Source organism: Elephas maximus, chromosome 22 (assembly GCF_024166365.1).
Source record: "Elephas maximus indicus isolate mEleMax1 chromosome 22, mEleMax1 primary haplotype, whole genome shotgun sequence".
Classification (NCBI taxonomy): domain Eukaryota; kingdom Metazoa; phylum Chordata; class Mammalia; order Proboscidea; family Elephantidae; genus Elephas; species Elephas maximus.
In genome coordinates, this window is record NC_064840.1 from 69,155,929 (window position 1) to 69,183,335 (window position 27,407).

Sequence of the window (27,407 nt, forward strand, 5' to 3'; positions counted from 1 at the left end):
TTTTCGCATTGTTGTAAATGTATCTATCACACAATTTCTGTCAATTCAACTTTTTATAGGTGTACATCTTGACACAGACACCAGTGTCATAAGGCAGGCATGGACTACTCTCTACAAGAAGAGGATGGTTTTATTGTTACTGTGCTAAGAAGCAAAAGCTACTGACACGCCTAGAGAGAAGAGCTTAGAATGTATAGCAAACGTTTTGCCTAATTAATTCCTATTCTTTCGGATCTTAGTTTACTCATCACTTCCTCAAGGAAGCCTTACTTGATTTTTTTTAACTCTGTAAACACCATCAAAGCCCCCATCATATATTCTCACCACTCATTGTAACTTTCTTTCATAGTGCTTTACACATACTTGCATAATCCTTAAAAAACTTATTGTTGAAATTTTCAAACACACACAAAGTGACAATAGTAAAATGAACATTGTCTTCCTATAGTTGCATGCTTCTCTGATTAAGATCTGCCATCCTCATTATACTGTAAGCTCTATGAAAGCAGGTCTCATGCCTGTTTTAACTCACCATCATATCCCCAGCATATAGCATGGTGCTTGGAACATGGTGAGCATTCAAAAAAAAAAAAAAATGTTGACTAATCAACAAAAACAGCAACTGTATTGGATAGGTACTCAGAGGTGTATCTTGCAAAAACCTAATTTCGGCAGGCCCATCATTTATTACACACAGGTTTCTTTCTAAGATTTTTATTCTTTGGGTTAGGGAATCAGTTGATAAATTCTGTCCCTGAAATTTCATGAGATGATGTTTTTCTTTCCAATATAAATCTCACAGGACTTAAGTGCCAACAAAATACTTGTTTAGTATTTACGGTGAAGTTTTTCTGTATTTAAATGCTACATACTTAATAGCTATCTCATTGCCAGTACTTTCACACAGTGCAACATGATTATTCACACAGAGTCAATGAGAGCTGGCATGCGCCCACAAAACTAACCAAGGAAATGAATGGTAAAGAACAGCAGTCTGACAGGGACTGGTAGCACTCTTTTGGAATAAGCACCATCAGAGACTGGGAAGAAAGAACCAATAACAAAATAAACAGTATCTAAAATAATTACAGCTGAAGGCATATCACAACTTGAAACAATCTGAAGAGAAAAGAAAAAAAAAAAAGGTCACTAATGTAAAAAACTAGGCATGTATTCCTTAAAATCTATGTTACATGCCCAAATATAGACCTGATTTATTTCATTCCTCATGCTAAATGGGATATGGTTGCAGTTGGGTCATCTGCTCTGTTTGGCAACGTTTACCACAAATTTTTTTCTTAGGTGTCTTCTGTGTTGCTTTGGCTTTAAATGCATTTTTACAAATTACTTTAAATTTGGCTGCCTCAAATACTTTCAAAACTCATATGGAAAGAAAGAAAGAAATCTGTAAGGGTAAAGCCAATAAATGTTCTTACCTATTTAAGTTAAGGTCTACTGGAGCCCAGAGCAGGTGACAAGAACTTGGAAGCCCATCACGGCCAGCTCTACCAATCTCCTGGTAGTATGACTCCATTTCCTTAGGAGCACCATAATGAATAACTTTGCGAATGTCAGCTTTATTAATTCCCATTCCAAAAGCTATGGTAGCTACGACACACTGAAAATAATAACAATAAAGTTTGACAGACATATTTAGCAGAACTGAAACCTTACATTTATACCTTGTGATGAAGAACACTGTGTTCATTCAGAACATTTTGTTCACTTCCTGTAAAAAGTACTGAATAAAGTAGTTTCTCAAAACACCTATGAGGCACAAAAGAGGCTGTAAAAAATAATAATTAAATTAAATGAAACTTTTATATTATTATAAAGTTTCAGGTGTCTTTATCTGACTGCACAGTATCTTAATATTTTCTACAATTATTCAAAGGTGGAAGCTTCTCATTAAAGATGGTAGAATGGAGGCGGGGCCAAGATGGTGCAGTAGCCAGATGCTTCCTGTGGTCCCTCTTAAACAAAGACCCGAAAAAAACAAGTGAATCGATTATATATGACAATCTAGGAGCTCTGAACATCAAGGGCAAAGATGAGGAATCAGACTGAGCAGCAGTCCAATTCAGAAGCAGCGAAGAGTTGTCAGGTCTGACCTGGCAGGAATTGGCACCCTGCAGGCTGGATCAGCTGGTGTACGCGGTGAGGCCAAGAAGTGGCGGTCCGGATGCATTTTCCATATCGGGAGAGACCGAGCGGCAGAGAGATGGCTTTAACCTCCAGAACCAGTGAGAAGCGGCACTCAATCAGACAGAAGTGGGGCCCGCTACGCGCCCTGAGCCATTCTCCCAGCTTTGGAGAGGGAACAAATTAACAAACATGAAAAAATAATCTGCCAGCTCCTCTAGGCCAGGAACTCAGGGCAGGCACAGCCCCTTTGCCTAGAAACAGGCATAAGGGGTCCATGGACTTTAAATGCCTTTTGCCCCTGTACAGACCTATGTGGGACCATTTCAACACCATAGGCCCTCATCAGTACAGCACAACAGGGTATGTACCTGAAGCCTAACTTCAACTCTATCAGCTGTAAGGGGGAGTGGCAGATTCGTGACAGAGGCCTGAGGACTGGTGACCCCCTCCCACCTAGCCACCTGCGACAGGGGTCTAAGAATAAGTGGTGTCCCCCAGTGCTTACAGCCAACAGCACTGGGTGCCCACAGTCAGGCTGCAAAACCCCTAGGGAATAGGGATGCACTTTTCTTCCACTCAGGGTCAGCTGTCAGCCCCTGCCTTGCTCAAATGCATGACCCCTACTCAGCTGGTACCTGTGTCTACTCCAATCACCCCTGCCCATCTAGGACTGTAGATGAGAGCCTGCATCACACACTTGGTGACTGACTACCTGGACACCCGAGCTGAATCCATACAAGAAAAGTAAAAGGACTCCTGGGCTCATATACCCAGTAAAGATGGTAGAATGAAACATGGATTTATTTCTGCATCTTAAAGAAGATAAAACTGGCAGAATAAATAATATGCATGAACATACTGAGATGAGATTTACAGGATGAGGAGAAAACTTAAGAATTAGTGAAAAGCACACAAAAAACTGAACAAATTTTAAAAAGTAGTAAATAGAGAATAAAAAAGGTGTGCAAGAAAAGTAATCATAATACTATACTACATGGCTTAGAGCATTCACAGAGTAATAATTATTTAAGTACTGTGTATTGATCTAACTGACATTTTGATATAAATATATTTGGGTTAGAAATGCATGCGCAGAGTGATGAGAAGGGCAGGAAGAGAAGTAAAGGAAAGCTAAACCTTCATGTTCCACAGTGGGAAGTCAAGAGATAATGCCTAAAATAAATATACAAATATACAAAAATCAGGTTGTTGCAGTACAAGCAAATTACTGAAAGATACAGCGGTAAACACACAAGAATGAGCTAAGAGTTGGGAGTGGGAAACAGGAGTCGGGAAGGAGTGAATGAATGATACTTTTCATTGTCAGTATTCTGGAATTATTTGGTTAAGTTATGTGCATGCATAAATAAAAATTGGAGTTCTATTAAAAAAATAAAGATATGTTCTAAGATGGACCAAGAGTAGCAAAAAAAAAATAAGACAGACAAACAGGGAGGAAAGGAAAGAAGGTAAAGAACGGAAGGAAGAAAAGAAGAGAGGAATGGAACAAGGGCGAGAAGAGAAGGAGGGTGGAAGGGAAGGAAGAGCAACTTAAAGGAAGTATGACAACTTAAAGAGAAGAGAAAAATAAATGCAGGAATGAATACAATATTAAGAAAAAGCCCTGGGTGAACAAGGCTAGCCAACTTTGCCATATTCAAGAATGAATAAAATAAGCTACATGATAGTAACTGTAACCTTCATCCTATAATACCGCTTTTACACCAGATCGTGATTCTCAAAATAACCTCACAAACTCTTAGAAATAAAAATATTTTATCAATTAATTTATTCACAACCTCATTTCAGAAAGAAAAGGCATTCAAGGTATCTTGAAAAGGCAAGCAAAATAGAAAAGCACATAAAACTAAGTCAGGAATAAAAGAAAGAATGAATGGTCACTGACTGCAACTGCAAATCTACATTCAAATATGGTTAGATTTGGATATGAGTAAAAGAAAAAAATATTTTAATTATAAAATCTAAATAATTAAGATTCTAAGCATCTCTTAATTCAAGATATTAAGATCTAGAGAGGCTAGTTCTACTTCTGAGTCTATATATTTATGCATTCACTCAGTAAATACTCAATGGCAAGGAATCAACTCCAACAGTATCGGACTCTTTCTACACAGATGATGAAATGTATTTTCATCACTTGAGAAGGTGTCTGAGAACCTTCAGTGCAAATTTAAAGCTTCCAAATTATTTATAATTGCAAAGCAGGAGTACACGAGCCCATTGCAGGTAAAACAGAAAAGTTGATGTCAGCCTAGAGTGACACAATCAATATTAATTATTAATTTTCTTAATCTAGATGAATATTTGTAGCACAAAACATATACCCTTCTAAGTATGAGGTGTATGTAATTAATGATTATATTTAAAGCTATATTTGAAAACATTAATGTTTTAATAAAGCTGTATATTAGAAGGAAAACCAGATGCATCCAACAAAGTCTCCCGTCACAACATAAACGGATAAAGTTTGTACTCTCTCATGTCTTTGGGGGATGTTTGGATATTTCAATTTAAAAAGATAATTAGTAATACATCAAAACAGAAGAAACCACTGGCCAGTAAATGGCCCAAACATCAATTGTTAAGATTCACTAATAATAGCTAATAAATTTTATCTGACAACTGAGATAACAGAATAAAAAAATATATACTCAAGAATTTGGATGAAACTTCTAATCTGGGTACTGGGATAGCTGTTTCCACCTTTGGACAGAAGGAGAATATAAAGAATAGATGCTTTCAGGCAGGTATGTATCACAGCATGACTACGCATAGTACACTTTATAAACAGTACATACAAGCCATAGTTAACAGATAAGTTGTTGGCTTGGGTGGTAAACAACTAATACGATAGGAAGGCTGGATTGGATGACCTATTTGAGCAGAAAATGTCAGAGCTGAAGTTAAGTTCATCTCAACTTGAGAAAAGATTTATCCCACTGACTCCCAGTATCAGAGTATGGACACAGTGTTGACGGTATTAAATTCTTGATTTAACCCTACTTCATATGGCTGGAATTTAAATTCCTTCTAAATATTTTAAGTAACACCTATTGGATTACACCAATCATTACAGAAATCTCAGGTCTAGCACTTCACAATAATTTCATAAATAGCCTTCCCATCCTCAGTTTTTCTCTTTCTGATCAATCCTACTTAATGCTGTGTCTACCGTACTACTCTCTTGCTCAAGAACAGAGAGTAGTCAATCATGGTGCTTTCCAAACTCTATCTGTAGAGCTCTAAGGATTATAAGGCCTCCACAGGACCTGTCTCGGAGATAGGGAGGTTCTACCTATCTCTCACATCTCCCTCACATCAACTTCAACCAGAATTGTTCAACTTTAAATCCCGTTCACCTGTTAGATGAAATTTCATTTAAATAAAATATTCTAAGGCTAAAATAGTCTGAAAAAACTACAGGTATACCACAATGGCCCCAGCCTGCCTCTTCCAAAGATTGAAGGCCCTCTAAAATCTGTTCCTGAGTCGCAATCAACTAGATGGCAACAGGTTTGGTTTGTGTTTATAATCTATTCAACCAACCCAATCAATGTTTTCCCTAGGAGCCTCTGACAATTCCTTCCTGCCTCCTTACCCACACTACATGCCATTCGCATACTCCTTGTCTCTCCAACCATTCCAAACTACTCACAACTTCCTCAACCCGGCATGCACTCTTACATCACAGTGCCTCTGCACATGCTGGTCCTTGTTCCTGAATTCCAGGTTGAATTCCTTTTTCCTCATCACTCGCTGGCCTTGCATACCTGATAAATTTCTATTCACATGTTCAGACTCAACTCAAATTGCATCTTCCTGGAAAGACTATACCCATTCCACAGCCTACTCTGACAGTGCAAGCGTCCCTCGTCTGTGCACCTGAGGCATTACGGAGAGGTAGTCTGCAATAGTTTGTTCACATACCAATCTCCACATTCCACTGATTTCCTTGATCAGATGGACTACTTACGCCCAACATATAAAAAGTATTCAGTAAAGATTTGGTAAATATCACTACAGAGAGTAATGATGCTCAGTCCTCACACCTGAATTTCATCTCTCATGAACCTGTGATGAATCTCTGTCCTCGATTTAATGCCCATGCCTGCATGGTACGTTCCACAGGCTAAGTTCAGTTTCTTAAGTTCAGCTGTAACTTGCTCTGTCATTTTTCTGGAAGGACAGTAGATGATAGTTGGACCTTCAAACTCCCAGGAAGAACTGAAGGAAAAGAGAAGAACAAACATACATATGTAGGCTTTAGACCAGTCTGGGTTTTATGCTTAATTTCCCCTTTCTACTTTCTAAGTAAAAGACCAAAAAGAGAAAGCATTAAAAAAAAAAAAAAAGATATACTGAACTGCATTAAAAATCTAAAGCTTTATAAAGAGTCAAATATGGAAATAAATTTGAAGCTCCAAAAACCTTTGGTTTCATTAAGGTTAAAATTTCAGTTAAAGTTATAAATTACTGATACAAAAGCTTTTAGGCATGAAAAGCACTAGGTTAACTATTAGTCCTAATTTACGTAAGAGGGGAAAGCTAATATTTACACATATTATGCATAAAATTGTTAATGTTCTTATCTTGTCCTGAGATCATAAGTTGAGTTTCTATATCTGTTTACTAAAAAAGCCAAAAAGCTTTCTCAAAATATTGAAAGGTTACTTGTATATCAAATAAGTACTTAATAATATTGAGACTATGAATGTTATAGAAAATGACATGTCAGAATGTCTGTTGGCAACCTGTGCTTATTTACTTAAAAATAGAAAGGATTTCCATAGAATATTTATCTAATTGCTTAATATATCATTTACATAAATACATTCATTTATACTGAATTACTCAATACAAAAACACCGCACTATCTTAAATTCAGAGAAAGTTACTTTATTTGATTTTAAATGCAGACGGCCTTTGATCCAATTTTGATTTTAGTAATCTCGTCTACAAAAATTACTGCATAATTGCCAAAGATATACATGCACCAATATTTGCAGTGTAATAGTAAAAAGTAATCCAAATTTTCATCATTATGTACATTCATATTATGGAAGACTGAGCCAACACCAAAAAAATTAAATATTTGGCAAAATCATTAAGAAGGATAATGGCAATAGGAGTCACTGAAAACTCAAATGCGGAAAAATTAGGCAAGACTGACTGCAAGAGTCATATTAAATAATTTACTCACAGCTATTTTTTATAATGACCAAATGGGCTTCCAATATTTAAAACCAACAGTAGATAACTTCGTAGAGTACGGAAAAAAATACGAACTATTTTTTAATGTGCAAAAACCTTATTTTTAAACCAGATTTTCAAAGAAAAATTGCTCACCAAAATCTGAATACTGTGCTGGCCTATGTATTAAGACTCTAGGAAAACAAAACACATGGGTAGAGAGCAAAAATACTTTAAATGAAAGTAGAAAGCTTCAGAAAAAATGGATATAGTATGAAACGATTTCTATATAAACTTAACAACAACAACAAAAAACTAGGAGAGTGTATCTACACAGTATAGTCTGAAAAAAGTCTATTATATTTAAAAAATATCAACATTGATTATAACTGAGGAACTGAATTGGAAGACAGAAGTACTTTCTAATTTATATGCATCTGTGTTGTTTTCATGGTTACTAAGACTATGTGTCACTTTTTAAATTAAAAAAAGGTAGAAAATATACCAAAACTTGAACTTATATACCATATATATTGGAAACCCTGGTGATGTAGTGGTTAAGAGCTATGGCTGCTAACCAAAAGGTCGGCATTTCGAATCTACCAGGCACTCCTTAGAGACCCTATAGGGTAGTTCTACCCTGTCCTACAGGGTTGCTATGAGACAGAATTGACTGAAAAGCAACGGGTTTGGGTTTGGGTTTGGGTTTTGGGCCATATATATACATATCACAGGAGTAAAATTTCCTATTACAAAAGGATTCACTACTTTGCCAAGTGATTTACTAAAGACTGTTATTTCCTTGCAATTTTCTGAGGAAAAAATCTATCTAATCATTAAAGGAGATAAACAAGAGAGGTTTACCGGTCTAATTTAATTTCTGTTGTGAATATACAAACAAAATAAACTCACATCAGCTCAATGAATTTGTAAATGCACAAATACTTAACTACACGTGTAGGTAGTTAACGATTTCTCAGACAGAGCCTGTGAGAAAAGAGTTTGATTTGTTTCTAAGCAATACAGTGTATGAGTGAATGGCAATGCATGTATGACAGTAAGAAAATAAGCATGAAACATGTTACATCTTCAAGAAGTTAACAGAAAATTCAAGAAAAACAGAAGCAGAATAATAAAAAAAAATTTCACTTAGAAATCTGATTACCTGAATTTAAATCCTGCCTTACTACTAACTAGCTGTGAGATCCTGTGCAACTTGTTTAACTCTCTGAGCTTCGGTTTGCTCATCTATAAAACAGTTTAAGTAACAGCACATAAAACAAAATGAGGCTAAGTGGGCACACCAGCCTAGGAGTAAGGACAAGAAGGCAAGGGGGGACAGGAAAGCTAGTAATGAGGAACCCAAGGTCAAGAAGGGGAGAGTGTTGACATGTCGTGGGATTCACAACTAATGTCACAAAACAATATGTGTATTAGTTGTTTAATGAGAAACTAATTTGTTCTGTAAACCTTCATCTAAAGATTCTTTTTCCTCAGTCACTAACTGATTATATAACATCACACTTCACTTGAACAAAAGCTAGGTAGATTTTGAAATATGCTAAATATGTATGTACTGAAGGAAAGAGTCAAAAATAAATTTCTAAAAAGAAGGAAATAGTTACTAAAATTCATCAACCATTAAACCTTTACCTTGTCTTTTTTATAAGAAATTGTATCAGGTCCTGAAGGATATTTCCCGTTTTTCGTCCAACTTCCAAGTACAAGTTTGGTCGATCAAAACCAGTACACGTAATCTGGGGGTTCTTCAGTTTTAAGCAAGATACAATGTCTTCCCGGACTGAAGAACTTGCAGTGGCAGTGAGTGCGACAATTGGAACCTGAATTAAGTAAAACTGATGTTTGAAACAGAAGAGGGCTCATTAATTCCCCACATTTCTACTGCCTTCTTAAGAAGAGACTGATAGAACTACCAGAGGTACAGTGCCAAAATGTAACCTTAAAATTATTCTTTTATAAATAAGAAAAAGAATTTCCTACTTACTTGTTTTCAGTGTTCTGAATACAATATTTACTTTTTAAAAAAATTAAAAATCATTGAAATAATACACTAAATTAAGGGTTCCCAAAAGTAATCCACCTTGTCTTATTAAATTAAGCTTGCTTAGTCACCTTTCTCCATTTGTTTTTTTTTAACATTACATTTGTAACCCGTGCTGATATAAACAGTGGTATGCTATGCCTTATTTTTTTATTAATCTATAAAAAATTATAAACCCTAAATTCACTGAAAATCTAAATATATAAAACAATGAGTCTTTTTTTTTTTTTTTTACCTCTTATATTAAATATGATGGTCCCTGGGTGGTACAATGGGTTGCACTCGACTAACCTGAAGGTTGGTGGTTCAAACCAGCTCTGAGGCACTGCAGACGACAGGCCTGTCAGATCTACTCCTGTAAGTACTATGGCCAAGGCAACCCTGTGGGGCAGTTCTACCTTGTAACACTGGGGTTGCCATGAGTCAGAGTGGACTCGGCAGCAATGGGTTTGGGGTTTTGGAATTTCTATATTAGTCTATGGCTTCTCAGATCCAGAAGCAAGGCTCCTAATGACCTGGAAAACCTCTCTCTAGTGCTCCTACGTTAATCGTGGCATGCTATATATAAATGTATAAAATGAAACATGTTATTAATTAATCCGTTGAGGAAACAAATCATGTTCTATTTTCAGTCTAGCAAATACCTCTTGATTGGATTAACAAAGGAGGAGGCACAGCAGGTACCATGAAAAACATGAATACGCAAGCTTCAACTGAGCACCTCCCATAAAACTAGATTTCATATTTTTGTCCCTATTATCATAAAGCATTGTCATCACTGATGCTATTATTTCATAATCAGAAAAAAATGGACTGTCTTAAAGTCATCCCTCAATCCTTAGCAGTTCTATCTCCAAAAATATAACTTTCTTTAAAATATTTTTTGAATCATCGCAAAACAGCTCTTTAGAGACACTGCTTCCACCTCACAAACCTGCTTAAGCCAAGTATCTTATGAGTAAGTGAAAATTTATGTGCCGTTTGCCCATTTGCAAGGAATTGCAGCGTTCGACTCAAAATTAAAACAAGACACAATTTATTGAAATTAATACAGCTATACTGAATTAAAAATTTGATCAAAAATTTATGTGGAAAACATCATCAATTAAATCCAGAGATAGTTTTTTAAAATGTAAAAAAAAAGTTAAATCAAAAACAGTGTGACCAGGTTACTGGCATGATTTCTGCATTCTCTATTCTTAAGTTTCATACAATTATTAGTTTCTCTAAAAAGGCCTTAATAAAGATATATCTGTGCAAATACGCAGGTGCTAACAAATCTAAGGAGGAGAATTAAGGGAAGTTTAAAAAATGACAGGTCCTTAGGCCATGTACATTCTCACTCTCACGACACAGCATTTTCATCAATTTAAGTGCTTTAATCAAACAATTTATAAATGCACGAATAAAATAATTAACTACATGTGCAGGTAGTTAACGATTTCTCAACAGAGCCTATGAGAAAAGAGTTTGATTTGTTTCCAAGCAATACAATGTATGAGTGAATGGCAATGCCATGTATGACAGTAGGAAAATAAGCATGAAACATGCTACATTTTCAAGAAATTAACAGAAAGTTCAGGAAAAACAGAAGCAGAGTAATAAAAAAAAAATTTCACTTAGAAATCTGATTACCTGAATTTAAATCCTGCCTTACTACTAACTAGCTGTGAGATCCTGAGCAACTTGTTTAACTCTCTGAGCTTCGGTTTCCGCATCTATAAAACAGTTTTAGTAACAGCACCAATCTGTAATGTTGCTAGGAGGATCAAATGAGATAAAACATGTGAAGTGCTGAGTGTAATGGACGGCACTCAATAAGCACTGAGTAGGTTTCAGTTATTATTCATAGTGTTGTTTTAACAACTGAAAAGATTCTAGTCAAACACTCCTGAGACATAGGCTCTACTCTCAGATTTGCCACTGGCCTTCCGTAAGGGCAATCTTCTCTGGGTCTCAGCTTTCTCATCAAAACATGAGATGCGGTGGGCACCTTCTTTCAACTGAAAACTTCTATGACTAGGCTACCCAGAAACTCCCTATTCCAGTGACCTACTAACTGAAAATCACTACAGATTCACTCTTTTGCCTCCACCATTATAGAAAGTCACAGTTAAGAATATTGCTTCCATGTTCAAAAAACAGAATAAAGTAATAGAAAATATTAGAATTAAAGAGACAATAGTTATTTACTTTCACTTCAGAAACAGAATCTTTTCTCTGATAAGTTTGGGGCGTTTTATGACGTTTCAAATTTACAAACTAGTGTGAAGCATAAAAACAACACAAAGGCAGGCTGTAAGAGGATGGCCGTACATCTGGTTTGCCTGGGACATTCTCAGTCTACGTGTGTGGTCACAGCCTTTTTTTTACCCTTTTGGAGCCCTGGTGGCACAGTGGCTAAGGGTTACGGCTCCTAACCAAAAAGGTCAGCAATTTGGATCTACCAACTGCTCCTTGGAAACCGTGTGGGGGAAATTCTACTCTGTCCTACAAGGTCCAATGAGTCAGAAAAGACTCGACGGCAATGGGTTTTTTATACCCTTTTATTTCAAAGGATGATAAATTATACTGTTACCTAGTTGTATCACGTTCTTAACTCATGAAACTCTTATTTTTTCAGTTGGCAAGTCTTGATTTCCTTTGTAAGAGGCACCAAGTTTTGTTAACACAAGCCACAAAATATAAATTAATCCTGTAATTTTATAAATTCAGTAATGACTTAGCCACCCACTTCAATAATGTAGCACCCAGAGATTCAGAGAGCTGGAACTATTCCATCTGTTTCTAAATTTTCAATTCTAACTCTGTACTCCATAACATCGCGCTTCATTCATTCATTCACTCCAAAGAGTTACTGAGTGTCTACTATGTGCTAAGCTTTATGACAGGCACTGGGGAGAAAGTAGTGAAAAGAAGCAACATGTTCCACAGATTTCGCAGCTCTTCTTATTTAAATTTCACTGAATTTTAATATCGATGTGGAGCTTTCTGCCTGGCTGCTCTTTCCCTGGACTCATTTTGACTGATTCCCTCCAAATGAAAATCTCTGTGCCAAATGGTTAGTGATTTCTTTGCTATTTTTGAACTTAATGAAATAAGATAGTATGAAACATTCCAGATTTACACCAGTTGTTACAACGTAATTGGAAGGGGGAAAAAAAAACAATAAGAACAGTGTGAAAAATAGCTGCCCTACCACCAGCAAGTGGTGTTTCTCATCATTTACCTAAAAAAGAGGATTCAGGAAAATAGCAGGAGGCTCAACAGAAGGAACGGCTGTATTTAACCACCCCAAGACACGAAAGAGATAAAAAGACCACAGCCAGACATAATAAAAGACTTAATTCAACACTGAAAACTGTTTAAGAACTGCATAAAATATTTAAAATTCCTTTAACACAATCTTAGAATTAAAGGGCTAGGAAAGGATTACAGAAAGCAATCTCCCTAGTTCCCAAAAGCTTACTTGAAAGCATCCTAAATTAATCAGTCCTCAAGTTACACTGTGCCTACTGACTTCCATCACAGAAAAATCCCTTCTTTCTCTATGATCTGCACTACGAACGCTATTAATCTTTTGATATTATTTGTATCACTCCATATATCACATTTACCGTTTGTTACTATCGTTCCCACTATTCATAGGTATGAACCTAAAGTCCTTTACTATACTATGAGCTACCTGAGGGCATGTCATTATACTACTTTACTTTGTCTTTTCCAGCCGCCCTTTGAAATTTTCTGTTCAGTTCTTTTACTTCAATTCTTCCTTTTGCTTTAGCTGCTCAACACTCAAGTTTCAGAGTCTCCTCTGACATCCGTCTTGGTCTTTTCTTTCTTTCCTGTCTTTTCAATGACCTCTTGCTTTCTTCACGTACGATGTGCTTGATGTCATCCCACAACTCGTCTGTCTGGTCTTCGGTCACTAGCGTTGAATGTGTCAAATCTATTCTTCAGATGGTCTCTAAATTCAGGTGGGATACACTCAAGGAAATATTTTGGCTCTCGTGGATTTGCTCTGGTTTTCTTCAGTTTCAGATCGAACTTGCATATGAGCAATTGATGGTCTGTTCCACAGTCGGCCCCTGGCCTTATTCTGACTGATGATATTGAGTTTTCCCATTGTCTCTTTCCACAGATGTAGTCAATTTGATTCCTGTGTCCCATCTGGTAAGTTCCGTGTGTATAGTTGCCATCTATGTTGGTGAAAAAAGGTATTTACAATGAAGAAGTCGTTGGTCTTGCAAAACTCTATCATTCGATCTCTGGCATTATTTCTATCACCAAGGCCATATTTTCCAACTACCAATCCTTCTTCTTTGTTTCCAACTTTCACATTCCAATCACCAGTAATTACCAATGCATCCTGACTGCATGTCGATCAACTTCAGACTGCAGCAGCTGATAAAAATCTTCTATTTCTTCATCTTTGACCTTAGTGGTTGGTGTGTAAATTTGAAAAATAGTCGTATTAACTGGTCTTCCTTGCAGGCGTATGGATATTATCCTAGCACTGACAGCACTGTACTTCACGATAGATCTTGAAATGTTCTTTTTGACGATGAACGCAACACCATTCCTCTTGTAGAACAATATCAAATGCAAACAAAGTTTTGCTGAAGATCATTCAAAAGCGGCTGCAGCAGTATATCAACAGGGAACTACCAGAAATTCAGGCTGGTTTCAGAAGAGGACGTGGACCCAAGGATATCATTGCTAATGTCAGATGCATCCTGGCTGAAAGCAGAGACTACCAGAAGGGTGTTTACCTGTTTTATTGACTAGGCAAAGGCATTCGACTGTGTGGATCATAACAAATTATGGATAACACTGCAAAGAATGGGAATTCCAGAACACTTGAGTATGCTCATAGATCAAGAGGCAGTTGTTCGGATAGAACAAGGGGATACCGAGTGATTTAAAATCAGGAAAGGTGTGGGTCCGGGTTGTATCTTTTCACCATACGTATTCAATCTGTATGCTGAGCAAATAATCTGAGAAGCTGGACTTTATGAAGAAGAACGGGGTATCAGGATTGGAGGAAGACTCATTAACAACCTGCGTTATGCAGATGACACAACACTGATCGCTGAAAGTGATAAAGATTTGAAGCACTTACTAATGAAGATCAAAGACCACAACCTTCAGTATGGATTGCACCTCAACATAAAGAAAACAGAAGTCTTCACAACTGGACCAATGAGCAACGTCATGATAAACGGAGAAAAGATTGAAGCTGTCAAGGATTTCATTTTGCTTGGATCCACAATCAACATCCATGGAAGCAGCCATCAAGAAATCAAACGACGCACTGCACTGGGTAAATCTGCTACAAAGGACCTCTTTAAGTGTTGAAAAGCAAAGATGTCACCTTGGAGGCTAAGATGCACCTGACCCAAGCCAGGGTATTTTCAATTGCATCATATGCATGTGAACGCTGGACAATGAATAAGGAAGACCGAAGAAGAATTGATGCCCTTGAATTGTGGTGTTGGTGAAGAATATTTAATATACCATGGACTGCTGAAAGAATGAACAAATCTGTCTTGGAAGAAGTACAACCGAATGCTCCTTGGAAGCAAGGATGGCAAAACTACATCTTACATACTTTGGACGTGTTATCAGGAGGGATCAGTCCTGGAGAAGGGCATCATGCTTGGCAAAGTACAGATTCAGTGGAAAAGAGGAAGACTCTCAACGAGGTGGACTGACACAGTGGCTGCAACGAGCTCAAGCATAGCGACGATTGTAAAGATGGTGCAGGACCGGGCAGTGTTTCGTTCTGTTGTCCACAGGGTCGCCATGAGTTGGAACTGACTCAACAGCACCTAACAACAACAACTTGAGGGCAGAAACTATGTTTTACATCTCAAATCATTTGCTTTAGAAACTAGCACAGTGTCCTACCATGTAGTTATTGCCCAGCTCTGCCGCTCACTACATATGTGGGAAAGTGATTTCTCTGCTTCTCAGCTTTTTCATCAGAATTCATTCTTTATTCATCCACCTACTGACCAACTACTATGTGTGTGTCAGAGGCTGTTTTAAGTTTTATAAACCAAATAATCAAAAATCGCCCCCAAAGAATATTCCACTAGAGGCTCACAGACAATAGATAAAATGTAATATTGTAAGTCAGATGGTGGTAAGTGCTATTAAAAAAAACACAGTAAAGGAAGATGGGGAATGTTGGTGTTTTAATTTGAATTTTTGAATATGGTAACCCAGGACGACTAAATGAGAAAGTAATATTTTAGCAAAGACCTCAGAGGAGTAAGGGAGCATATCATGGGAATCATGTGGGTGAGAAGTATTCAGAGAGAGGGAAGAGAGGAGCAAAGCCATTGTAGGAGCATGCCTGGCATGCTGAAGAACATCAGGGAAAACAATGTGGCTGGAACCCAGCAAAGGAGGATGGCAAGTAGTAGACGAAGTCAAAGAGAAAACGGGAGACTAGATACAAAAGACATTATAATGACTTTCCACTATTCAGAGTGAAATGGTATGCCACTAGAGGGCTCTGAGCAGAAGACATGATCTATCTGACTTAATATTTTCAAAATATCACTCTGGATGCTGTATTCAAATAAAAAAAAGGAAAAATGAAAGCAGGAAGACCAACTCGGAAACTATTATAGAAGTCCACGTGAAAGATGGTAGCTTGTACCAGAGAAGTGGCAACGATCAAGAGCGAAGTGATTTAATTGTGTATACATTCTAAAGACCTCACAAAATTTCCTTAATGTTTAAATGTGGGGTGAAGTGTGAGAAAAAGAGAAGAGCTGAAGAAAATTTTAAAGTTTCTGGCTTAAGCAGCTAGAAGGACGGAACTGCTGGAGATTGAGGGAAGAACTCAAGAACTCAGTTTCAGATAGGTTAAGTTTTAGATACCTATCAGCCTTCGAGCCCTGGTGGTATAGTGGTTAAGGGCTTGGCTGCTAACCAAAAGGTATGCTGTTTCTTTGGAAACCCTATAGGGCAGTTCTGCTCTGTCCTAATAGACTCAATGGCAATGGTTTTTTTTGTTTGTTTAATTAGGCATCCAAGTCAAGATGCTGAATAGACAGTCGATATGTAAGTTTAAAATTCAGGGTAACCGTTCAGAATGGGAATATAAATTGGGGCACTGTCAACATATAAAAAACCAAACCCACTGCCATCGAGTTGATTCTGACTCATAGCAACCCTACAGGACAGAGTACAACTGCCTCATAAGGTTTCCAAGAAGCGACTGGTGGATTCTAACTGCCGACTTTTTGGTTAGCAGCCGTAGCTTGCTGTAGCTCTTAACCATTATGCCACCAGGGCTCCTGTCAACATACAGATGGTATTTAAAACATGACAGGATAAGATGACCAAGGAAGTGAGTGCAGAAAGAAAAGAGAAGTCCTTTCAGGTATGCTGACTTTAAACAGGCAGAGAGGTCAGAAGAGACCAGCAGAGGAGACTGAAAATGAGAAGAGCCAGTAAGAAAGAAAGAAAACTAGGAAAGGGGGTGCTCAATGTGCCAAGTCAATAATTGTTTCAAGGAAAATATGAGGATATTAATAGCTGCCTTTCTGAATTGTTATGAAGGTTATACAACATAAAAGCATCTGACCCAAGGCCAATCACATAGCTGGGGTTCAATTCATATTAGTCTGATTCTCCCTCAATATATACTTGTTAAATGGTACATCCAAGTTTTTTGTTGTTTTCTTTTATTTCCCATGTGTTCCAACCAAATCTTTGAGAAGAGCAAATAAAAAGGAACTACTTTTAAGATAGCTCTCAATTTTCTATCCATAAACAAGATTAATGAGTGTGGTATGATGGATTGCTTTTGAGTGGCCTTTCTTGCCATGGTCTTGTAACTCCCACCCAAGGCTGGGCAGGACTGTGTGATAGGGCACTTGTGGCCCACCAAAGGGACTGATGGGTTTTGCCATCTCGCTGAGCTTGACATGAACGACCTCAGAGGCGGAAAAGAGAAGAGCCCACCACCACACCAAGGAAGGAGAGACCCGTAGGAGACAGCACATTGGGGTTCCCAGCCCACAGAGCGAGAAAGCTGAGTGCCTTTGGGCAGACACAGTGGGCCAGGGGAGGCTTGCCTGCGAGCACAGCTGGGAAGAGGCTGTCCTGATAGAAGAACTGTATTCTGAGTGTTCCTGAGCCTGAGCTGTAACCATTAAAAAAGAAAAAAAAGCTTCCCTAATAAACTCCACAATCGTGAGAACTGTTTGTGAGTTCTGTGTGATCACTGCAACGAATTATCAAACTCAGCAGAGAAGTAGGGAGTGCTGTGGGAGGGATGGCTGGTGTCAGAATTAGTAAGGATGGTGGAAAGAGGAGGCACGTCTGAACTCCGCCTCATAGGAATCAGCCTTGGGCTGTTGATCTTGATTCTCCTTTCCCTTCATGAAGTAAGAGAAGGTCAGATGCCACCCCCATGCCACTTTTCACAATGAGCACTGAAATTGAATTAGACAACCTGCGAAAAGAATAACAAGCAATTCCTAGCACTTTTTCTTAAAGTTTACTCAGATAGCTGTTAAATTTTGGGCTCAGAAGGCATCACAGCTCACTACTAACCAGGAAAACATAACAGACCTTGTTTAGTCATTCAAAATCAATACAATATACTAAATAACCCAAAAACAAACCCACACAAATATACCCAACTGATTTTTAACAAAGGTGCAAAAGCAATTAAACACGGGAAGGATGGCCTTTTCAACAAACGGTGCTGGAGCAATTGGACATCAACAGGCCAAAAAAAAAAAATGAAATTCAATCTAAACCATACACCTAATACAAAAATGAACTCAAAATGGATCAAAGCCTTAAACATAAAACATAAAACTTTTAGGAAAAAACAGAAGACAATGTCCAAGATCTAGGACTAGGTGACAAGCACAATGCACAAAAGGAAAAATTTAGAAATTGGACCTCGTCAAAATTGAAAATGTTTGCTCTGCAAAGGATCCTGTGAAGAGGAGGAAAAACAAACTACAAGCTGGAATAAAATATCTGCCAACCATATATCTGACCAGGTACTCATATTTACAATATATTTAAAAGGAAGAAAAAAAAAAAACCTCTTAAAACTTAACAGTTAAAATAAATCATCCAATTAGAATTTGGACAAAAGCAGGAACAGGCATTTCACCAAAGAGACAAATGAGCACATGAAAAGATGTTCAGCATTATTAACCGTTAGGGAAATGCAAGCTAAAAACACAATGAGATCACTACACGCCCATCAAGGTGGCTAAATTAAAAAACAGCAAGGATGCCAAGAAACTGGATCACTCAAACATTACTGGTGGGAATGTAAAAGAGTTTCTGGAAGACCATTTGGCAGTTTCTTAAAAACCTAATACACACTTACCATAGGCCCCAACATTTGCACCTCTGAGCATTTATCCCAGAGAAATGAAAACTTAGCTTCACAGTTTGTTTGACCATTTACCTACTTAAGGACCTTAAAGTAGTAAATGAATGTTCGTAGTCTCAGGACTGTGTGATAGGGTTCTGAGCTACCAAGGGGATTGGTCAGTTTTGCCTTAAAAGAAAGCCAATTCCAGAGCAGAGAGGAAGATCCCACCACCACTAAGGAAGAACAGCCAGAAGCCAGAGCTGGGGGGCTCCTGGGAGCAGGAGACAGAGATAGACCTGTAACCCTGAACATGGTGAGAAGCAGTGGCAGGAGAGTCCTGGCAACAGGAAATGGCATGGTAGGCTTCCTGGCCCACAGAGAGAGAAAGCTGAGTCCCTTTAGCAAGAGGCCTAGGCCCAGGGAGAGGCGTGCCTGAAGCACAGCTGGGAAGAGGCTATCCTGAGGTAAGAACTGTGTCCTAAGTTTTTGAGCCTAAGTAGTAACTGTTACTTCCCTAATAAACCCTATAATTGTGGGCATGGTCTGTGAGCTCTGGGTGGCTACTGCAATGAATAAGTGAACCCAGTAAAGAATGCTGTGGGAGGGACAGTTGCCGTAAGAATTGATAAAGACAGTAGAGAAAGGAGGTGCGTCTGACCTCCACTTCATAGGAATCAGCCTTGGGATGTTGATCTTGGTTCTCATTCTCCCTTGTGGGGTTGGAGAAAGTCAGACACAGCTCGCAATCCGTTTTTACAGGTTTTCTAGCATCCTAAAAAACTCATTGCCATCGCATCGATTCCGACTCATAGCGACCCCATAGGACAGAGTAGAACTGCCCCATAGAGTTTCCAAGGAGCGCCTGGTGGATTTCAACAGCTGACCTTTTGGTTAGTGGCCGTAGCACTTAACCACTATGCCACCACGGTTTCCTCTAGCATCCTAGAGTAAAATAACTCACAAGATATGGGAGTCTAACCACAGTTCTATAGCAAACTGGCTCACAGGCCAAATCTTGCCTACAGTCTGCTTTGCTACAGCCCACAAGCTAAGAATGACTTTCGTGTTTTCAAAGGTTGTCAGAAAAAGAAAAAAAAATTAAGAAAAATATGTGACAGAGACTATATGTGCCCTATAAAGCCTAAAGTATTTATTACCTGGTCCTTTACAGAAAAAGTTGCTGACCCCTATTTTATAACATCCCTCAATATATTACATGCCAAGGTTACAATTAAAAAACAAAAAACTCCTTCCTCAGCTTACATCATCCATTTGCCCTTTCATGGAGAAGTCTTCAGCTTTTTGGCTATTTCCCAAATCTGTACCCTCCCTTGGAAAAAATGTCACTTCAAGACATTAGACTTGGCAAAGCTTACCATCGGGAGTGTTGACTTTAGAGAACTCAAAGCCCTAAATGAATTTCTAAAATCATGTCCCCACTCTGAAAGGCAGTGAGCCTCATCCACAGCAATAAGTGTGATACCTATAAAAGGAAAAAGCACACAAATCAGAAAAATAAATTTCAAAAAGCAATATAAATTAATCTAAATATCAACTTCTTCACTTATATAAAAACTACAAAAAGGGGAAGAAATAATTCAAATCCAAGTATTTAGTTCAGAGGCAAGTATAAACATAAATTATATCAAATAACACCAGAAATCATTATCAGGAATAAAAAAAAAGGAGGAAATAAATGGATAAAAGGCACACGGGTAAAAGGAAATGTTGCTGTTGTTTAGGTGCCATCAAGTTACTCTGGACTCATAATGACCCTCTCTGTAGAACAGAATGGAACAGAGCCAGGTCCTGTGCCATTCTCATAATCGTTACTATGTTTGAGGCCATTGTTGCAGCCACTGTGTCAGTCCATCTCATCGAAGGTCTTCCTCTTTTTCGTTGACCCTCCACCCTACCAAGCATGATGTTCTTCTCCAGGGATTGCTCCCTCCTGACAACACGGCCAAAGTATGTTAGATGAAGTCTTGCTGTCCTTGCTTCTAAGGAGCATCCCGGCTGCACTTCTTCTAAGACAGATTTGTTCATTCTTCTGGCAGTCCATGGTATATTCAATATTCCTTGCCAACACCACAATTGAAAGGCGTCAATTCCTCTTTGGTCTTCCTCATTCACTGTCCAGCTTTTGCATGCATATGAGGCGACTGAAAACACCATGGCTTGGGTCAGGCGCACCTTAGTTCTCAAAGGGACATCTTTGCAAAAGTCTTTTGCAGTAGATTTGCCCAATGCAATACAGCATTTGATTTCCTGATTGCTGCTCCCATGGGTATTGACTGTGGATTCAAGTAAAATGAAGTCCTTGACGACTTCAATACTTTTTCTGTTTATCATGATGTTGTTTACCGATCCAGCTGTGAGGATTTTTGTTTTCTCTATGTTGAGGTGTAATTCATACTGAAGGCTGTGGTCTTTGATCTTCATCAGTAAGTGCTGCAAGTCCTCTTCACTTTCAGCAAGCAAGGTTGTGTTATCTGCATATCACAGGTTATTAATAAGTCTACACTTATATGGAAACCCTGGTGGCCTAGTGGTTAAGTGCTATGGCTGCTAACCAAAGGGTTGGCAGTTCGAATTTGCCAGGCACTCCTTGGAAACTCTATGGGGCAGTTCTACTCTGTCCTTTAGGGTCGCTGTGAATCGGAATCGACTCGACGGCACTGGGTTTGGTTTTGGTTTGGTTCACTTATATATTAACGATGCTGCATTTATACATTAATTCACACAACCTGTTTATTGAATTTCAGCTTTCATCATTATTCCTCTGAGAAATAAACTGCTTAGTATTACTTTGTCCTCAATGCTATTACTCACGAACTGTCTGCAATAAAAAAAGGGCTGTTCTATTTTTCCTGCATAATACCTTCAATTTATTGCGTTGATTAGCTATTAAAAGACAAAGAATCAGCACATTTCTACTGAGACTGCGTGCACTGCTATCCATGACTGATCACATACCATATTGTAGAGGGCCCCTCTGAAATGCCAGTATTGGAACACAGGATATTATCCACATTTTCTAATGTAAAATGGTAATGGAAGAACTAAATCTCATTATACATAAAGTAGATAAAAAGAAATAAAATTTGTTCTTTCTTCCCCTCCTGATCCCTCTGTTGCACCCCCAATTCACACACACATAAAAACTAAATCAATAGCGTATAGTACTGTATTTCAGGAAAAGGCTTCATTGTACAACCAACCATTAACATTCAGGTATTCAAAGTAATGACACTGCTGCTTTTGTCTTTGATTACCAAATTAATACTTAAGACAAAAATAATTTTTCCTTCAATGGCAATGATCAGTACTTGATACTTACCTAAGTATTAATAATGTTCTTTCACTAGTGGGGTGATTAAAAACACATGCCCTGGAGTCAGACCACCTAGACGCTGATCTGGCTCCACCACGAACAGTTGTATAACCCTGAGCAAGTTACTTACGCCTAGTAGATAAGGGTTTGGTGGGGGATGTTTCTACATACATGACTGTAGGCGCTCTTCAAATGTTAATAGAGACAAGAGAGCACACAAGGGGCACAGTCAGGGGAACCTTTTAGATACAACCAAACAGCTCATGGGATGAAATTCCTAGGCTCAAAGGTGAGAAGGACCACAGGCTTGAGGGAAAGCTGCGTCGAATGGCACAACTTAGTTCATAAAGACATTATTCTGCATCCCACTTTGGTGAGTAGCATCTGGGGTCTTAAACACTTGCGAGCGGCCACCTAAGATACAACTATCGATCTCGATCCGTCCAGGGCAAAGGAGAGTGAAGAAAACCAAAGATTCAAGGGAGCAATTAGTCTGAAGGACTAATGGACCACATGAACTATGGCCTACATGACCCCAAGACCAGAAGAACTAGATGGTGCCCGGCTAACACTACCAACTTCTCTGACTAGGATCACAACAGAGGGTCTCAGACAAAGCAGGAGAAAAGTGTAGAACAAAAAAGCCCAGACTTACTGGTCTGACAGAGACTGGAGGAACCCCTGAGACTATGGCCCTAAAACACCCTTCTAACCTGGAACTGAAGCCATTCCTGGAGACAACCTTCCAGCCAAACAATAGACAAGCCCTTAAAATAAACAATAACACCTGAGAGGAAGTGCTCTTTAGAACAATCAATTATACAAGATCCAATGAGGAATATTTGCCCAAAAGCAAAGATGAAAAGGTAGGAAGGGGTAAAAATCTCCATTTTTCTCACAAGTGAAATATACATAATAATGGCACCTAAAAGCTTTTAGTTACTCTGAAGATTAGATAATTCACATAAAATGCTAACATAGTGTCCGGCTCAGAAAAGAGTTCAACTAAAACAAAAACAAACAACAACAACAAAAAACCCACTACGACAATTACTATGGCTATTAAATACCCACTAAGATCCAATCCCTTGAAATAAATCTCTCCCTTGATATATATAAGGTTCCTGGGTAGCACAAACAGTTTGCACTTGTCTACAAAGAGTGGCAGTTCAAACCCAGCCCACAGCACCACAGAAGAAAGGCCTGGTGATTTGCTTCCATAAAAAAAGATTATATCCAATAAAATCCTATGGAGCAGTTCAACCCTGTAACACATGAGGTCACCATGAGTCAAAATTGACTCAATGGCAACAGGTTTGGCTTTAGCTTATGACCTAGACAGTTTTATAGGAATAAAAAGATAATAAAATATAATCCATGACCTTGAGAGCTCACAATTCTAAAAGAAGAGGTAGACATGCAAATAAATAATTACTATTCAGTGAGATTACCAGCGTTAACAGAGTCCTAAGAGAGCACAAAGAAGGAAGCCAGCAAAAAAAAAAAAACTACTAAATATTGAGTGGCTGGAAAAAAAATCAATGTTGCCACTATACTTACTTTGGCTTTAAAAAATAAATCATTCAGACTTTAAAGTTAAATAGGTTTTAAAAAAAGATAACAGCCCCTCTTTTACTTTAAAACTCCCCTTTCTTTTAAAAGCTTTAGTTACAAGATTAGCAACCTGCCATTTAACCTGGAGCTAAGCTTTGTTCCTCACAGTGAGTTTAGGCAAGCTTTGTCAACATTGACTTTACGTGTCAAGGTCTAAGTGTCTGCCTAGGCCCCATACATATTTCATTGTGGCATGCCTGTCATTCAAGCCTTATTTGCAAATGTGAAAGACAATTCTAACTGTGGTTGGTTTTACAGAGTCTCTATACAAACTTATGTTTGCTGTTTCTGTTATAAACCCAGAGTACTTAAATAATTTAACATTTACCATAAAAATGATAAAATTTGAGATAAATGTCAGACTACTATACAAATAGCATTCTGAGTATATTCATTTTTGTGAACATTTTACAATTCCCTGCAAACAAAAAAAGCCAGAGGAAAATATTTCAAGAATAATTTTCATTTCATTTATCACTATTATTCAACACCGAGAGTCTACAAAAGAGAACATATTTCATCTATCACATACACAGTACTATGCTCTATTAGTTCTGGTGTTCATAATTAATCCACTACAAAAAAATAAAAACAAAGAGTTATAACTATCTCTCAAAAGGATCTAAATAAATATTTAAGCTAATTATCTACTTAACTTCCTACAAAAACAAAGCAAATACTAAAATGGAACAAAACATGCCCAGATTATGGACAGATAGTTTAGCTTTTGCAATAAAACCAAGGAATTTATACATCAAGTATTTATGCTTAATCCAAAATGAAATACTTACAAGAACTTCATACTATCTAACAGAAGACACACCATTTTTTGTTTTTCATTAAAGACAAAAGTATAATATGCCAATAAGGGAGTTTTAATAGCCAATGAACACACTCTTTGATAAGGTTATCTTTGATAACATACTTTCAAATGTTAATTTCTGCTCTCATTCTTTTGTGGGTGTTTAACACACACTAAAAGATACAATTTTACTTTCACACAGAGTTAGAAAACATGTTAAATGCTTTCCCAGAGTTATTTGCAAATAACCATTAAATGAGATGTTGCAATGTTGAAAATTTAATCTATCTGTAATTATTTTAACACATAATTACATACAGAGATTATGTAACATTGGAAAACTCAGTTTGGTTAGTTCAATTGTGTTTGAAATATGGGCATTTGTAATAGAAGCTAGGACTGCATGCAACTTGGATAGCTGAGTCCAACAACATGAAGAAACAAACAAAATTTATTTTAACTACAAAAAAATGGTATCAGCTTTTGAATATTTCTGTATTTACATTTGTTTTTAATTTTTTTTTAATTAATGATACTCAGTGGTGGCAACTAATAAAAGTACTGTGCTTCCCAACCTTGGCTACGCTATGGAATCACCTGTGAACAACTTACAGCTGCCAGGGTCCTACCCCATATCTGTCAAATCAGAATTTTCAAGGCTGGAGGCTAGTTACCTAGATTTTTTTAAAGTTTCAAAGGTGATTCTCATGAGCAACAAGGGTGGAGAACTATTACATTAATAAATTTATAATCAAAATATGAAATGATAGTAAATTATAATTTCATAGAATGTAGGATTCAATATTCATTCAATACACTTAACTGCCTACTAGGTGCCAGGCACTACGCTAAGGAAATACGAATAAATAAAAATGGTATTTTCTCCTCAAAAAGTTTACAGTCTAGAAGGAGAAAGAAAACAGATATATAAAGCAGAAGGAAATATAGAGTACTACTGCGTAACAAAGGAGCCTTGGTGGCGCAGGGATTAAGAGCTCATCTGCTAACAGAAACGTGGTTCAAACCCACGAGTCACTCTGCAGAAGAAAGACGTGGCAGTCTGCTTCTGTAAAGATCTCAGCCTTGGAAACCCTGTGGGCGGTTCTACTCTGTCCTATAGGGTTGTTCTGAGTCAGAATAGACTCAACGGCAATGGGCTACTGGATAAAACAGGAGAGACACCAACTTGGAGAGTTAAGAGAAGATATTGTAAAGGAGATTTTTGAGATAAACACTAAAGAAGTTACAGGAAAAGGGGGAAAAAACTAGTATCCATCCACAGGAACCCTGGTGCAGCACACTGGTTAAGAACTCGGTTGCTAACCAAAGGGTCAGCAATTCAAATCTACCAGCCACTCCTTGGAAACCCTACAGGGCAGTTCTACTCTGTCGTACAAGGTCACTATGAGTAGGAATCAACTCAATTGCAACAGGTTTGGTTTTGGGTTTTGGTATCCATCCACAGGTTAAATATTAAGAGGAAATTAAAAAAATGTTCATAAAGATCCTACTTAATGACTCACCAATATTAGCCTCAAGTTGCTGGAGGAGGTTCAAGTTACCTGAACAGAATTCTGGAGTTACGTATATAATTCGATATTTGCCTCTGTAAAAACAATCAAACAAAAGAAACAGGAAAGGAAGTATACTACAAATAAAACAAGAAAACAATTGCCTCAATGAATTACAACCTAAAATCATGTCTGGTAAATTTTTAAATAACACATTATGCCATTTACTAAGAACTAAATCTGTGGTATGCGTGTGTATGTATATTCACATATATTAGTTCTCTGGTTTCCCTTTAGCATGTCAAAATACAAAGTGACAATGCCTATGAGGCAGTATGCAACACTAGGCTGACATCAGAAGCCAGGTTCTAATTTCAGGCAGTCTAGCCCCTAACTAGCTCTGTTTATAAGACACCACTCAGGACAGACACAGAAACACACACCAAAGGGGAAGGCAGGCACATCTATAAGCCCTGAAACACCAACGACTGCTTGCAGGTACTAGAAGCTGAAAGAGATGAAGAACAACCTTCCCCTAGAGCTGAGGCCCTGAATTCAGACTTCTAGCCTCCCAACTGTGAGAAAATTAATTTTTCCTCCTTAAAGCTGCCTACTTGTGGTATATGGCGTGTGTGTGTGTGGCGCAGCAGTAGGAAATGCAGACACTAAGTGTCCTTCCAATATCAAATTTTACAATTCTATGATCATAATGCTCAACTTACAGATCAAAAACTAAGAAAAATAGATTTTCTTAAGTTTGAAAGATTTTAAAATATAAGTGTTCCCAAAAAGTACCATAAAATAAAAGTGCATTTTTAAATCATGAACATTTTGTCTATGCATTAAATAAATTTTATGTGTACAAAATTCTGCATGCAAAAACCACATAAATTACTCACAATTTAATATCCTTTAGAACATTTTTGGACTGTGCTGATCCAAGGAAACACGCCGGAATGTTGGACACTCTGTAAGAAGAAAAACAAATATTCTGGGACATTTTACCCATTGCAGATATCAACTTCACACTTAAATGAAAATAAAGAAATACTGTAATGTGTATTCCCCCTCTTTCCAATTCTCTCTCCGTTTTTGTAACTCACTAATGTAATAAACAAGTTCCTTCAAGTACCATATTAGAAGGCAGGTTCTTAGGTAGATCTTTCAGAAAGACTGCAGGCTCACACTGAAAAAGTTTAACTCTTTTTCACGTTAAAAAATATCCTTCCATGTACATACTTCATATCAAGTTAAGAGCAAGGGTACAGGAAAGAGAAAAGAATTTTGAGATATTTAATGTGAATGGGCATAAAGCAATAATGCCAGAAAAAAGTTCATTGAGGGCCATCTGGTAGCCTAGAATT

General features: G+C 37.7%; 1 protein-coding gene across 3 annotated transcripts in view; it reads right to left on the reverse strand.

Moving 5' to 3' along the window:
• WRN (WRN RecQ like helicase) overlaps window positions 1-27,407 on the reverse strand; it is a 124,830-nt gene that overhangs the window by 41,433 nt on the left and 55,990 nt on the right. For all 3 annotated transcript variants that reach the window (XM_049866722.1, XM_049866723.1, XM_049866721.1), the window contains exons 15-20: window positions 26,943-27,011; window positions 26,056-26,138; window positions 20,159-20,265; window positions 9,010-9,197; window positions 6,216-6,390; window positions 1,437-1,618 (exon numbers count right to left, since the gene is read on the reverse strand). In XM_049866722.1, coding sequence (XP_049722679.1) covers window positions 1,437-1,618; window positions 6,216-6,390; window positions 9,010-9,197; window positions 20,159-20,265; window positions 26,056-26,138; window positions 26,943-27,011 — 804 coding nt within the window. The remainder of the gene's footprint in view (window positions 1-1,436; window positions 1,619-6,215; window positions 6,391-9,009; window positions 9,198-20,158; window positions 20,266-26,055; window positions 26,139-26,942; window positions 27,012-27,407) is intronic.